The sequence below is a fragment of the Rhyacophila brunnea genome, unplaced genomic scaffold (genome assembly GCF_057557595.1).
Source record: "Rhyacophila brunnea isolate RB1 unplaced genomic scaffold, BYU_Rbru_1.0 scaffold_10, whole genome shotgun sequence".
NCBI classification, from domain to species: domain Eukaryota; kingdom Metazoa; phylum Arthropoda; class Insecta; order Trichoptera; family Rhyacophilidae; genus Rhyacophila; species Rhyacophila brunnea.
Window position 1 is genome coordinate 6228470 of NW_028232752.1, and position 15798 is coordinate 6244267.

Sequence of the window (15798 nt, forward strand, 5' to 3'; positions counted from 1 at the left end):
TACATTTAGCTATTTAAAGCGTCAATTACATTGAGCTTTTTTACGAGCTGCTTATTGGCGAATTTAAAAGCGGGCGGTTCAGCTACTGCGATTTCATGATTACACACAAAACTTTCCATTCGCTGATAAGCCACAAGCCAGCGAGCGATTTTGACGGAACGTAGTTCGTTTTTTTACCGGGAGGTCGCTACGCTCCATAACAATGTTTCCATTAAACGTCAAAAATGTAAATTTCAAAATGAGTAGTTCGTTTTTCCACCACCATCGCTCTACTGCGCAGACGCAGTAAGCCCACACGCCGGCGTGTAGTGTGAAAAGTTGACCGGCTTTCAACTTTTCTAGGTGGAGTGTTTACAACCTGCTTATTAGCTTATTCGATGATTACACTGGGCGAATTTACAGGCAGATTATAAATTTGCCAATAATCAGCTCATAAAAAAGCTCAATGTAATTGACGCTTTAGGAAAAACATTCAGATTTATCTGATTTAGTTGAATAAAGACAATTTTTGTAGTGTAGACAATATTACTGCATGTGTTCCATATTATTATTATAGTTTTAATGAATTGTTTCAGGCAATGTTCAGAATGCGACAAAAGCTCAGACTCAGAAGCGGAAGTGCTGGAACAAAAAGTGGCAAGACGTTCTAGAACACGTTACAGCAAAGATGGAAGTGTTATACCCGCCGGTAGCCTTTCTCCTGTCACCATCCCGGATATCAAACCTGAGCCTCAGTCACTAAAAATTCTCCCTGTCAAACCTACAACGGAATCCGTATCGTCTTTGAAAGTTAAGATTAAACCTGTCGAACGTCCTTCTGACGAACAAGAAAACGACGTTTTCTCTATTCAAGATCAAAGCGTCGGACAATCGATTGTCGCTGTAGACGTTCACGTGGAAATCGAGAAAACTCCGTACAAGAGAGACAAGAAATCTAAAAAAATCAAACTGCGACAGGGGAATGAAAGCGCGTCCGGTGAATCTACAGCCGATTCGCCGTCCAAAAAGTCCAGGAAGAGGAGTTTCACATCACCTAACCTTACTAATACTCCCCTCATGTCCATTACTCCCATCGTGGCCGAGAGTCCACACGAATCTCCATCGCAGATCGATTGCTCCAATCCATCCACCCTCAACTCAGTTCCGATGACTTCGTCAAAGATGTCCACCGATGCCTCGTTCCTCTCGCCCAATTCGACATTTTCAACTCTGCTGGCGAGTACGACTCCCGCCCCGGAGCTGACCGAAGAGGAGAAGGCGGCCATCTTGCTGAGCAATCAGGAGCAGCAGGCTCTGTACAAGTTGAATAGAAAGCGGCGCAAGGAGAAGCACCGGTCGAGGTATTCTCCCGATCTGATGCGGACTCCCTCCAAGACACACAAACACAAACGTAAAAAGAAGTCACAGGACCTCGAGAACCCTGACGTTCCCCATCCTAGGATCACTATTAAGGTGCGTAAAACTGTTAACGTGCGTAAAACGTAAACAGCCTAATGATAAAAAATAAACACTGTTTTTTCAGTCCGTACCGAATAAAAAATTTAAAGTCAATACGATGTGAGTGCTAATTTGGAAAAAGTGATCTACCAATTTTGAAGAGTTTGAAAAGTTATTGTATACAAAAATGACACTTACATTAGTTTGGAACTTACTTCAGCGATTTCAATATGGAACAACACAGGAGGTTCCATATTATTCTATATTGAACATCTTTTGGTTTCCTCATATATTTTTCACTAACTACTCTACCAAAAAATAATATTAACGTGTCACAGACGTGTAAAACAGTACAATAAAATTTTTGGTTCCTTGATTGTCGAACCACATTCTACATTCTATTCATGGCCCTCACATCCTGAAGCGAGCCCCCAGGCCACGATGTTTGGCAGCCTCCCAACCTATCACTAAGATTAAAGGCAATGTAATGTTCTACAGTAGTTTTCCCAAATGGTATTCCGCGGAACTCTAGGGTTCCGCGTAAAATAAAAGGTTTTATATGTGGATTTTTGGCAATTTTTGGTATTTTTGAATAAATTCGCTTGAATTTCGGCACATAGAATATAGTATATATAGAATACAGAATATTATAAAGCACTGATCGCGACCTCCTTTTGTGATAGTCAAGTAACATGTGACCCTTCACCATATTGGATGTATAGTAATTTTTATTAGTCAGGAAACACACTAAAAGTAATTGTAAAATAAAATTCTAGTATAACCGCAGGCAACTTTTTTTTTACTATTCCTGTAGGGCTTTGGGGGCCATGATTCTAGTGAACACTTTTTTTTGTTTATCTTGCCCATTCTAAAGACCTGAAATTGACCTTTATTCCATCAACCGCATCGTGGAGCTTGATTTAAAAATGATATTGCATCACAATATCTTATTCTTTTGTCATTTTGCAGTAATTGACCAGATTTTCTTGCAATGTCGTACCTTAGTTCATAGAAAAATACTTCAAACCAATATATTAATTCTGTAGTAAGATGGCAAAACACGATACATATTCCCGCTGTTGTTAAGGAGAGCAATTTTAAACTTCGAAATACATTCAAACAATGGACATATGTATCACATATTGACACAGCTTATTTCTCCTAACCTATAAGACCTAGACATACCATATTTTGATATCTTGTAGATCTCACTGTGATGAGTCTGAAGGTATACATAACTCAATTTGCCAAAAAAATAAACATCATGTTTAGACTTCTTACTCCAGGATTATTATTATTATGTATTTATATTATACGGGTGAATTTAATGTGCTGATGCGACTTATACATTTTTTTTTTTTAGATAAAACCGATCCCCAAACCGGCAGGCTCTGTTGACCCACAGCTGTTCTATGTTCCAACTGACAGCAACGATGGCCCCCCTCCTGCATTATTGCAGAAACAAGCTTTCAAGGTACAGCCATATTATATATTAAATACTCGCAATAGAAATTTGATCCATATCAATATATATTTTTTCAAAAGTATATTAATTTATTTATTTACCTAAAGATTTCTGTGGCATCTGTCGATAATTCTTTGAAAATTGCGAACAGAGCCATCCGTCTCTAAGTATAGAATTTAGGAATCATCTAGATATACTGTATCCAACTCCATTGAATCTTCTACCAACACATGCAAACAAAGGCTTAGTATAATCAATTTTTTTTTTGTATGTACATGATGCTACATACATATTTTGTTCTTGTGATCTCAGAACTATCTACTTCATTATTTCAAATGATTAATGCTTCCAACGATAACGCCTATCTACTTTCACATATCGAGGGCTTAGTGTCAAACAACACTATCTACAAAAGTGCAACTTTATAGGAGAGCCAAAAATCGTTATTTTAGATTCTTGTAACTCAACAAGGGAAATGTTATTTTAAAACCTAATGTTAATATTTTATAATTTATTGTGTATTGTACATTTATATCTTGCTTATGATGATGTTAAAATTTATAGGGATAGTTTTAAAAAAATATGAAAACAAGGGTAACTTATGTAGTTAGCGTTAAACTTTACTGACGATTTAATAAGAAATTAGAAAAGATTGACATAACGTTGTTTGACTATCATGTAGCCGTAAATGTAAAATAACGTTATCTCAAAAAAAAAAAAAAAACCACTTTTTTGTAGATAACGTTGTCTGACTTTAAGCACTCGATATATTGTGTGGACAAAGTCCACATGACCTACTGGATAAGAAGCCCAACTGACGGAGCTGTAGAATTTTTTAGTGCAAGTTCGATTCCCTGTAGAACTTTATTATATATATTTATGTATGTTTCTTTAGCAGCGGCACGAGGAGGAAGCAGTGGAAATACAAAATACATTTGAATCTCCTCAGGATGCTGTGAGTATTATTTATTTTGTTCACAATAATCTTTCTTACTAACTCAATATTATGAATAAATTTTTTTCTTTATTCTGCTCTATTACTCCATGGTTCTAATCTCCCCCAAACACCTATTGAGGTAGATCTGTCCAAAGCTGCCTTGCTCCAATTTTAGACTACTGAAATCTTTTAAGGCCTACTTTAAATTATCCATACATCGTGTTCGGAATCGATCAACTCTTCGTCAGATGTTATTCTTTTGGATAAGTGTGACTCTTCCTTTTGATTATGTAAGGCAGTCGAAATTATTTCATCGCCATCTCCAAAGTGACTTCCTGGATGTCATCCGCATCTTGCAATTCGTCACAGCAGCAAGTAGAAAATTCTAAAATGTGTATGTGAAATCCAAGATTTTGAAGCTCGGTTCACCGCTGTGATTGAGACGTTTTTCTTTTGTGAGACTGAAATGACTAATTCACTAAAATGCTTCCACGTGACAGGTTATCATGCATTTTTATCATATTCCAGCCAGCTATTGTTAATGAGGAACCAAAAGTGAAAACACCACCTAAAAAAACTAAGGTATTTTAAATCATATGCGGTATTTTATAGATGTGTATTGTGTTGATGTTACTTGGTAAATTGCATGCTGAATTTATAAGTAACAAAAGTAACTTATCATTAGACTATGTGAATGTTTGACATGATATGTTTTTACTTTGAACGAGTTTGTTGCGTATGAGTACACACCAGTGGTGAAGGGTGGAGATAGGCTGCTAATATCCGCAATAAATACTGCACACTAAACTTTGTCAGTTATACGTATTTGTTTTCATTGATCTAAAACTACAATTAGTTTTTAAAATTCAATTAAACCCAGCGAAAACCAAGCTATAATCGATAATTGTCAAAAAATACTCGTCTATCTATAAAATATCTAAAATTATGCAATTAAATCTTACATAACTTTAGATATTTTTTAGATAGAATAATATTTTTATCTAATATAGTGTGATTAAGGCAGGGCTTAATGAATTTGAAAAAATGAACCAACAATATGTGTGATCATCATCATCAGGGGCGCAACAACCCGGTGTGGGTCCTGGCCTCCTCCAACAGCTCCCTCCACCTGTCCCTATCCAGTGTGGCCGCTTTCCAATTTGATACCCCCAGAATACGGCAGTCACTGGCAGCTGCATCTAACCAGCGAATCTTTGGCATGCCTCTTCTTCTGCCGGTTCATTGTCATTCATACGGTGCACATGACCTAGCCATCGCAGTCTCCCAATTTTAATTGATTGAACTGCGCTGCAATCTTACAATACAACAATATGTGTGATATGTATTCTTAATCTAACGAAAACAAATAAGTATGTATTTTGTTGTATCGCCCAAAATATACCAAAACTATTATGGTTTGGGTAGGCAGGGTTTAATTGATTTTTAAAAACCAACCAACACTGTCTCAATAAAAACAAGTTCATACGACTAACAAAGTTTAACGTGCACTATTTATGGCGGATCTTAACAGCCTCTCTCCACTGCTACTGGCACATACATAGTTTTGAAGGAAGTCAATGCGCATGTTCTTCTATCTAGTAAAAAAATGCATAGGTTATCAAACTGCTAAATTCGCACGAAGGATGCAATAATCATGTTTATGCTGGTTTTTCATGTATAGTTGAACACAGTAGTGTTCGCTTATAATGAACCCAACTAAAGCAAATTTTCAAACATAAAGAACCGATTTGAAAAGGCCGGATCAAAGTTCCATCAGTACCGTGTAACTTTTGTTGGCTTATAGCGAACTTTCGGATATAACGAACCGTTCTTGCATGTAAAATTTAATTTCAGAATGTTTTAAATTGATTTTTGTTCAAACACCCTCAGTTGACAATGAATGGTCAAGGAATGCTTAGGGGATACATTGATTTTGAAATGTTAGTTTTTCATAGGATTGTCATTCATTTCCTGCCACGTAATACTATGCTGTCCGGTGATATCAGTATAAATACATCAGTATTAAATAAATTAATATAATATGTAGTGATGAAGTCATAAATACACACTGCACTTTTATGTTCTACATGTAGTAGATTTAGTAGGCATGACATTGAAATACTTACATGAAAATACAACTACAAATTTATGTGAAACTATAAAAGAATGTTTAATTACGTACACGTGCACATGTTTTAGAACAATGAAGTTATAAATGCAATACATATTATATCTGTTTGTAAGTATAAAATAAACGCTTTGAAATGTGAGGATTATCGCAAAATAAAATTATAACAACATCCCCTGATGCATAATATACTATATATTTTGCTAGTATGTATTTATGATATGAATACGTGTATTAAATAAGGCTCTAAGTACCAAAAAGTAGTATTGCCTGTAGTTACAAAATACCGAGTCATTGCAGTAAAATTTCATGAAGCAGACCTTTTGAAAAATGTAGTTTTACAGTGTGAAGCAATCACGGCAGCTTCTATAATTTTAGGTATTAAGAACTCGCAAGTGTCAACACACCATCGTTAGCTATTTTATATTGAATGCCGTTGACCACTGCAGTGCTACTTACACCATTATAAATAAAACACGCCAACGGACTTACAACGTCGACAGGTTTAATTATTTTGCTGTATTTTTTTGACTTGTTTGAGGCACTTAGACTATAGTTGAAGTTATTGGCGTTGGTGTGTAGAACATTTTTCTATAAAAATGTCAGTTTTTATTTTTTTGGTACTTAGCACCTTAATTAATACACGTATTCAATTATGTTCTAAGGAAACTTTCACTTAATCTGGTGGCCATATGCTACACATGGCTGTGAATTGTGTTTAATAATATATAATATAAACATTGTGTTGATTCAAAATAATTGTGCCATTTGGCAAAAAAATATCAGTTATTATTTTATAGAAGAGTTTTTTTTAATACTGTTGAACCTCGATATAACGGACAAAATATCTGGTCAAATCTAAAAATTCTTAAAAACACCCTGTTAATGTTATACATGTTTCAATCAAAGTGTCAACGCTTGTAAACAATGTTCTACGCAAGATAATCACGTCATACCTCTCACACGAGTCATAATGCCGTCCTGCTCGTAGACTGAACGTAGCACTGACGTTTCCAACATTGGCCACTAATCCGACAGGTTGCATTCTGCAGTATGCGCTTTTCAGTTGCTTTCTAATAATTTCCCGATACAACAATATAATGGATATGTAATTGTGTGTTGCAGCAATGGGCACGGGGGTCTCGCAACTCAGGGGAGTCGGCTGGCGGAAGAAAAAGCGGCGGAACTCCCACCACCCCTTCCACCGCCAACCAAGCACTCACTCAGTGTGACGTCTGCTCGCAACCAGGAACACCCAACAACCTCGTCAGGTATAATTTCTCGTGCCTACCCAATTAAGTCATGTATGTTTGCAGATGGTTGTGTACTTTACTGTGTCAGTTTTTGAGGGAGAATGCCTTTCAACCCCTGACAAAAAATTCAAAATCCAGAAACTACGGCAGTAGCTGTTTACAGTGAAACCCCGATTCTACGGTTTTCAAGGGACCCTAAAAAAACGATTAAATGGGGTACGTTTTGAATTATTTTCAGTTTCTCAGCTAGAGTTCTAGTTTTCTTCATGGGGGGCATTTTAGTTGCGACTTATAGAAATTCGTGATACGAGATGCGAGGAAAGCATGAGCGCCAACCAACCTGTGTAAACAAAGTGACGCGATTGAAGGGTCTGTATGTATCATAAACAATTCTACAAAAACGAAATGAAAAATATTCAACAAAAACGGTCAATCGGGATAATATCATCACTGTTCTGGCAGAACACACTAACTGGAGAATACTAGTTTTGAGTAATTTGACTTTGAAGTTGTTAAAAAGTTTGAAATAATGGTCTATCATGAGAGTTTATTAAGTAATCGTAAAAAGGATGACTTTAAAATATAGACTGTTTATTTATTAAGAAGGTTTCCAGACAGTAAAGTTTGAAATAAGGAACATTTTGGTATTAACTCAATATGTAATTTTTTCGAATTAGTGTCTTCTGCCAGAACAGTGACGATATTTGTGACGGGACCATAATATTTAGACGATAGATTGAGGAAAACGATAAATCGGGCAACGGCTAATTCTTGGATTATTTAACATTATTCTTATGGTTGTTTGGCGGGAAACTGATTTATGCGAGAATGGTAGATCGGGGTTCCACTGTATAGGAAAACATTCTAACTATGATTCGCATGGTTTCATTCAATTGGATGTTTATAATTACATATAGACATCCCTAGACTGAGACACAGTATACCTACTTAGTTAAGTTAATCACCATGTTCGCACAGAGCATATGGATATCCACAGAGTAAGTTATATTAACAGGCATTAACCCAATCCATTGGACCCTTGCACTCGATCAAACACAATTTGAATCTTTTTGTTCAGCCACATAATCAAAAAGATACACACAGCTTCATAAACAGCCACTCTACGAACTCGCTACCATACTTCTGCATCTGAACATTAGTGCGAGCAAAAGCATCGCTGCAGGGTGCATAAGAGTGCTGAGTACATATTGCGCTTTCGAGTGGCATCCAGAGTACGTCATATCCCAGTTACGTAAAGTGGCCCTTTATCATCAATCTGTTACCACAGACAGTTTAGTATTGGTTATTTATTTATTTAAATGTAAATTTTCAAATTGTTCTCTTCACCGTAATGTCTTTCGTTTACAGTTTACAGCAAATGCAAAAAAATATATTTGAGAGGTTTTATGTCGGCAACATGCTGCGTTAACTTCTGCTCTACAGTGCATTGATTAATATTTTTGTTTTGGATTATTTTTATTCAGGTGTGACGAGTGCGCAAAGCGGTACCACTTCAAATGCTTGGAACCTCCGCTCAACAAGAATCCGAAAAAGCGCGGTTATTCGTGGCACTGTGCCGATTGTGATCCTACTGTAAGTAATTAATTGTTGATTTGATATCATTAATTAACACAATCATTACCACAATTTTAATTACCACATTTAAACAACACGTTAATTATGTCTAATGGCCAAGTACTCCAAACGCGCCAGTCGCGGTGTTAGCACTAAATGAGTTAAGCTAAAAAGACATCTCTTGGATACTTATACACATTAGAAAAATATTTATAACTTGGATCCGTCATCGCAATCCGGGCTCTGTGCTTTATCGTGAAGTTAATTGCAATGTATACATACTATACAAGGTTTAGCATTATTTATTGGACATACATAATTTACAGAAACACCTATTACAAAAATCTTAGACCAGGTGGGATTACAGTAAAACTATCATAGCACTGCACTTCACCTTAAGTAGTCCATGTCCTGAGAATTAGATATGAATTAAATATAAAATGTCCTCATAATAAATTAATAATAGCTTTTAGATCAAAGAATTTTCACTATAACTATAGAAAAAGTCTTAGGACTCTTACGCACTGTCGACTGGTCTCCTGCAATCATGGTTGCGGCAACCACATCTATAAATGCTGATTTCCTTTCTTATGCTTCGTGGTTGCTGTCGACTTGGTTGCCTGCAACTGGTTGACAGTGCGTAAAGGGCCTTATACAGTTTTTTTTCTATTATGACATTTGAACGCATGTACCGAATGAATGAAACTTGGTTAAGTTAGTAAACTGCACAAATACTACTAAGTTGCCTTTCCGATTTTCAAGTCAAGCAATTGCAGCCACTTCATTATAAATGTTTTATAGGTTTTTCCAACTAAATAATATTGCTGAAGTATTTTGGGCTACTATCATTATGTGACAGATTGTTTTTTCATATGCCTTGAAAATTGGCAAATAAAACAAAGTGTTAACGGCCCACGTGCTCGTCGTAGGTCAAAATTGAGTTTTTATAGTATTTTCAAACCATGATCCTGGACGCTCCTTAAACGTTGTAGATAATCTATTTATATAATTTTTAAGCCTTATTATCCTTTATAGTTATTTTAAACATTTGATGACTGCATAAAGTATTTTTATTACATAAAATAGTATTCTTTTAAACCTCTCGCTCTAATGTTTTAGAATATAGTCATATTTCGGTACATAACTGTGCAGTGGTGTTAAGATTTTTTACGTTTATTAATTTTTAAACGCAATTATGAAACCATTAGTATAATTTATTACGAGATAATTTTTGTAAAATATTCACGATAAAAAATTATATTGATAATCTCTGTGATCCCAAATTTGACAAGAATTAGGCATTTTATTATTCAAAAAATCGGCAAGATTAACACATTTGAAAATGATTCTAAAGATACTTATTATAAGCTATGTCTTTGACCATTCAAGTGTGATAAACATATTATGAATAATGATTGCTTTATAATAATTATTGACCTAAGAATAAGGTAGTGTTTTTTTGAAATACGCAATTTCTTTTGTCATTCCCTAGTGGTTAAGCTACAACATACGGCCGTAGCCATACATTGACAAACTATAATTAAAGTAGGGAGTAAAATTATGTTACCGCGCGTGTTTGAACTATAAAGGATAATAAGGCTTCAAAATTATATAAATAGATTATCTACAACGTTTAAGGAGTGTCCAGGATCATGGTTTGAAAATACAATAAAAACTCAATTTTGACCTTTGACGAGCACGTCCCCCCTTAAGTTCTCTTTAATTGAACCTGCAATGTGACAGCAGCGAGGGGTGGAGGTAGGCTGTTGAGATTCGACATAAATAGTGCACACTAAACTTTGTGAGTCATGCTTATTTGTTTTCATAGAACTAAGAATACAATTTGCATATTATGGTACTTACTGTTTAGTTCTTAAAATTCAATTAAGCCCTGCCTAACCAAACCATGATTGATAAAAAATATTCGTAACTAAAATTATATATGGTTTAATGGCATAATTTTAGTTATTTTATAGATAAACGAATATTTTTTTACTTTTATCTACTATGGGTTGGATTAGGCCAAAACTAACAAACACTATCGACACACTGTGGTCTCTGTTCAATGAAAACATATACGTTTGACCTACAAAGTTTAACAGCCTACCTCCACCCTTCGCCACTGCAATGGTCTTTTAGCTACCCAAATCCATCTATATACAAGAAGGCTTTCTTCCACACGTTTATTATAAATATATAATTTTAATGCCTTATCGCTACAATGATATTTAACGAATTGGGAATGACCATATATTACATTTTCTTTCAGGAAACGGATTCGAGTTGAAGACACGAGATTAAAAAATAGCAGAATGAAAACCGGTGAAAATGGTGGATGCCAATCGCAGACATTGACATCCAGAACAACAAACTCATCTTTGATATTATTACTAACTTAAATATAAGTGAAATATGTGTTTATTTTTATGCTGCTTAAGTTTAGTAAAGTAAATAAATCGACCGTGATTTATTTTTTGACAACTATTAATTATAAAATATCGAAGATACCCTCTGTAAATATATTTTAATTAAATTGGTTGAATCCATTAATAGTGTGTCGACATAAAAAATGGAGATATTTTATAATCATCTGATAATTTATAATTAATAAGCGTATTGTAAAACGACATTCTTTTATAACTTTAATTTTATCATTGTGATCTTTGACGTGTAGCATTTTGTTTTATTGATTTTAATTTTATATGCCTTATTTCTATTAAAAAATGTCATATTCATGTAACAATAATATAGTACAGTTACGATCGTACATAATATTATGTTCAAAATTAACAACAAAACTCTTTTTTTTAAAACTGTTTTTTTTTTAATTATTGATTCTGTTTCGGATTAAATTACTTTCAAAATAACTGTGACTACAATAATATGTATTTCGCATTGATTTTTAAGTAAGCATAATAATTCTATCTACAATCATTAATGAACAAATCTATCCAATTACTAATGTTACAGAAAGGTACAGGAGAATAACATGTTATGTCACACGAGTGTCAAACTGAGATATCGTTGATTAAAGATTTTAAAGTCCCATATAAAAATAGCGTACTGTAAAAATGGAATGAAGTATATTATATTTCTTTATCATTTAAACATACAATAATCTAAGTACAGAATTATTATAACAGAAAAATAAATCAAAAATCAAGTCATACACAGGTGTCTCGAGAGGCTTCATTTACACATAAATGAATGGGCACGTTCAGACGGAGAATGGTGTGTCTCGTTCATTTACAATATGTATATATTGTCCAGACACCAGTGTCTCGTGTGAAACGGCCCTTACTGTTGACGCTGAAATTATAATACCGCCTTGTAGAACTCTGTTCGATCTACGAGACTGCATTGCCAGTTTAAAAAAATCAAAAATGTGACAACATGTTCTTCACCTGTATTGTAATATCGTCTATGTTCTGGCAGAACACACTAATTGGAGAATACTAGTTTTGAGTAATTTGACTTTGAAGTTGTTAAAATGTTTGAAATGGTCTATCATTTGAGTTTATTAAGTAATCGTAAAAAGGATGACTTTAAAATAAAGACTGTTTATTTATTAAGAAGGTTTCCAGACGGTAAAGTTTGAAATAAGGAACATTTTGGTATATCTAACCCAATATGTCATTTTTTCGAATTAGTGTCTTCTGCCAGAACAGTGACGATATATATTTCAGACTTAAAACAATAACTTAATTGAGGTGCTGGGGATTGAACGAACACAAATGCAGCAGTAACTGAGTTTAATAAATCAAAGTAAATGATCCATTTTTACTATTCCAAGAAAATATTTTATTGTTTATTAATGTTTTGGTGTTTGAAGGACAGACAAGTCAGACCAAAACATTAAAATTATATACGTTGACATCAAAATATTTTTTTATACACCGTGTCCTTGGGATATAATCCAATGTTAGGAATAAAACATTTATAACTTTTTATACAAAGCAGTTACATGACGTTAGAATCTTGTTTCACGCATAATTAATAATAATATTTATGTGATGGTGAACTGATCTTAACTCAGTTGTGCTTGTATAATCCTTATCCTTATCATGCCATTCTCTATTGGAAGTCAGCCACCATCATGGCAATCTTTGCTCTATCATCTGCTACGGTGGAGCTGTAATGGAGTCGCCACGAAATGCGGCGTCGTTCTCTACTACTTTTACCATTGATCGTTCTTTGGATAGCGAATTGGGGAATACTATACCATTGTCCTCTCACAATGCAAGGTATAGTTGTTTTCTGGTTTTGATACTACATATAACTATTAGTTACATTAATTGAATACGTCAACATTTGTCACTGTCGGTCCACGGAATTTTGTGCAGCTGTACAGCCACATCTCGAAAGCCTCAATTCTCCGTGACATCTCCTGGTTTAGCATCCATACCTCCATGCTGTAGAAGAATAGTATTGGGTTAACATAACAGTAAACCATACACAGTCTCAGATCTAGGTTGAGGTCTCTATCGCTAAGGAGGTGTCTCATTTTGAGAAAGGTACTCCTTGCTATCTTAAGGGCCCACATGTGACACATAGGTCAAAATAGAATTTTATGGTATTTTCAGGGTATAAATCTGGACATAACTTAAACGTTGTAGAAAATCTATTCATATAATTTTGATGTCTTATTATTTCTTTATATTTATGTTAAACATTTGATGACTGCATAAAGTATTTTTATTACATAAAATAGTATTCTTTTAAACCTCTCGATCTAATGGTTTAGAATAGGTATACAAGTCATATTTCAGTACATCCATGTGCCATGGTTTTTTCACTTTTTTAAATTATTAACTTTTCAACACATGCATTAAACTACGTATTAGTAAAATTGTTAACATAAGATAATAAAATATTTACAGTAGAAAATTATATTTGCAATCTCTGTGGAACCAAATCTGGCAAGAAGTAGGCATTTTGTTATTCAGAAAATGGGCACGATTAACACGTTTTAAGATAATTCTAAAGTCCTTTACCATTCAAACGTGACAAAATATTCTACTCGTTATGATTGCTTTAAAATAATTATCGACCTTAGAATGAGGAAGTATTTTTTTGAAATGCGCCATTTTCTTCGCCCTTTCATGGTCATACCCAGCGGTCGTCAAACATGAAATTATCGATTGTCTAAAATATTGCTTTATTTTGTCAAAAAATAACTTAAGCACATTGGAATTGTAATCATGTTTATAAAGAGCGTAAATTATGAATTCGACTGGAAAAAAACATCAAAAAATCAAACGCGTGTTTATATTTTTCAAATTAAAAAATATAACCTCACATTTCAACATCTAAATGAATTTTGTCAACAAATATTATTGTAGTTAATGAGATCAGCTGTGACTAGTCTGCCATATTTTTTTTCTTAATGTCAGGTCATAAAAATACAAAAGGCTGTAGATTCCAATGGGTCTATTCTATGCTTATCGAGTGATAAAGTGAAAAATATTATCAAACTTAGGGTAGGTTTGTATCAAAATATTAGCACTTATTGTAACAATTACACGAAGCCGGTTTTTATTGTTGCAATAAGTGCTATATTTTAACAGCACCTATCTTGCTGCTGTTCAAATATCGCACTTATTGCAACAATAAAAACCGGCTTCGTGTAATTGTTACAATAAGTGCTAATATTTTGATACAAACCTACCCTAAGTTTGATACTATTTATCAATTTAGTGTTCGATAAGTATAGAATAGACCCACAAGAAGATATTATGGTATGTTGAATTACTGATTATAATGTAGTTTTTATATTGAATTAACATATAAATAGCTGATGATTAAATTATTTTTGATGTTTTACACATGTGTTAAAATCAGTACATTTTGTCGAATTTATCTGATATTTAAAAGTCGATTTTTAATGACATAATTAATTATTAACAAAATAAATTACAAGCATTCAATGTAGATTGGTTTTATTGACAATATGTATAGTGGGCCACACTTTCAATCGGTTTGATATTAATAACAAGAGTTGTGTTTGGTGTTTAATAGTATAATCCTTAGCACCTCAATTAAAGCAGCAGTGGACCTTGCGTAAATCTACAAGAATAATTGACATTTGCTACATAAATGTTTCTTGGTTTATTTTTAATCCCCATGATGTTAGGTAGATGATGATAGGTACCTATTTTAAGATTATAACATTAATAGCCAGGTGCTATAAAAGTTAATAATAATATGTGTTTTTGTCTAAAAATGTTGAATCTTTTTGATGCCATTTGACTTTTGATTTTCACATTTATGTATGAAGTAAAAAAAAAAATATTAAATGTAAACGAACATCTGTTTCCTCTGTCTCCTTTTCAACTGAAATTCTTCGCCTCTTTGGTAAGTAATTGATATGTTATCAAACATGAATTCTGCCTACAGATTTTTTTATAACTGAATTTAACAATATATGGTTTTTACCAAATAAAAACAAACATACAGTTGATAAACTTGTTTCATTTAAACCAGAACTGTTCCAACTCCCAAACAAAAAGGTTCGGTTCCGGTGAATAAATTGCATGGGGTTCAGTTTCATTGACTCAAAAAAATGGAACCGTGGTTCATATTCGTTAAACCTGTGTAGGATATTGAAGTTATTTTATCAGATTGGGGAGGTATTTATCTAGCAGTGGATTGATACAGGCTGATGATAATGCTTTAAACATTTATATTATATCACCAATTGTTGAATTGCTATTAAATATTTTTGGGTTATAATATCAAATTTAAATAATTTTCATTGATTCAAAAAATATCAGTCAATTTTGAACAGCCATAAGAAAAAAATGGAAAATGATGTATTTTGTTGCCATCAGTCAATAATATGACATTTTTTTTTTATAAAAATAGCAATTCGTAGTGGTACACAATTTGAAGTGATTTTATCAGTTCGCGATTAAAATTTCACCAAAACATAAATAAATAAAATAAAGTATGTGTATCAGTAATGTTGATCTGATTATGAATAGTAAGTTTGTTACCAATGTAA

General features: G+C 33.7%; 1 protein-coding gene across 3 annotated transcripts in view; it reads left to right on the forward strand.

Moving 5' to 3' along the window:
* Window positions 1-12792, forward strand: part of LOC147078843 (uncharacterized) — a 36288-nt gene extending 23496 nt beyond the window's left edge. Inside the window, exons 15-21 of one of the 3 annotated variants that reach the window (XM_085950070.1) lie at window positions 576-1452; window positions 2801-2911; window positions 3798-3857; window positions 4368-4421; window positions 7093-7238; window positions 8705-8813; window positions 11065-11224. In XM_085950070.1, the coding sequence (XP_085806196.1) occupies window positions 576-1452; window positions 2801-2911; window positions 3798-3857; window positions 4368-4421; window positions 7093-7238; window positions 8705-8813; window positions 11065-11082 (1375 nt within the window). In that variant the 3' untranslated portion in view covers window positions 11083-11224. Of the gene's footprint in view, window positions 1-575; window positions 1453-2800; window positions 2912-3797; window positions 3858-4367; window positions 4422-7092; window positions 7239-8704; window positions 8814-11064 lie in introns of all 3 variants that reach the window. The other 2 variants (XM_085950071.1, XM_085950072.1) reach the window with 2 other exon arrangements.
* The last annotated feature ends 3006 nt before the right edge of the window (window positions 12793-15798 follow it).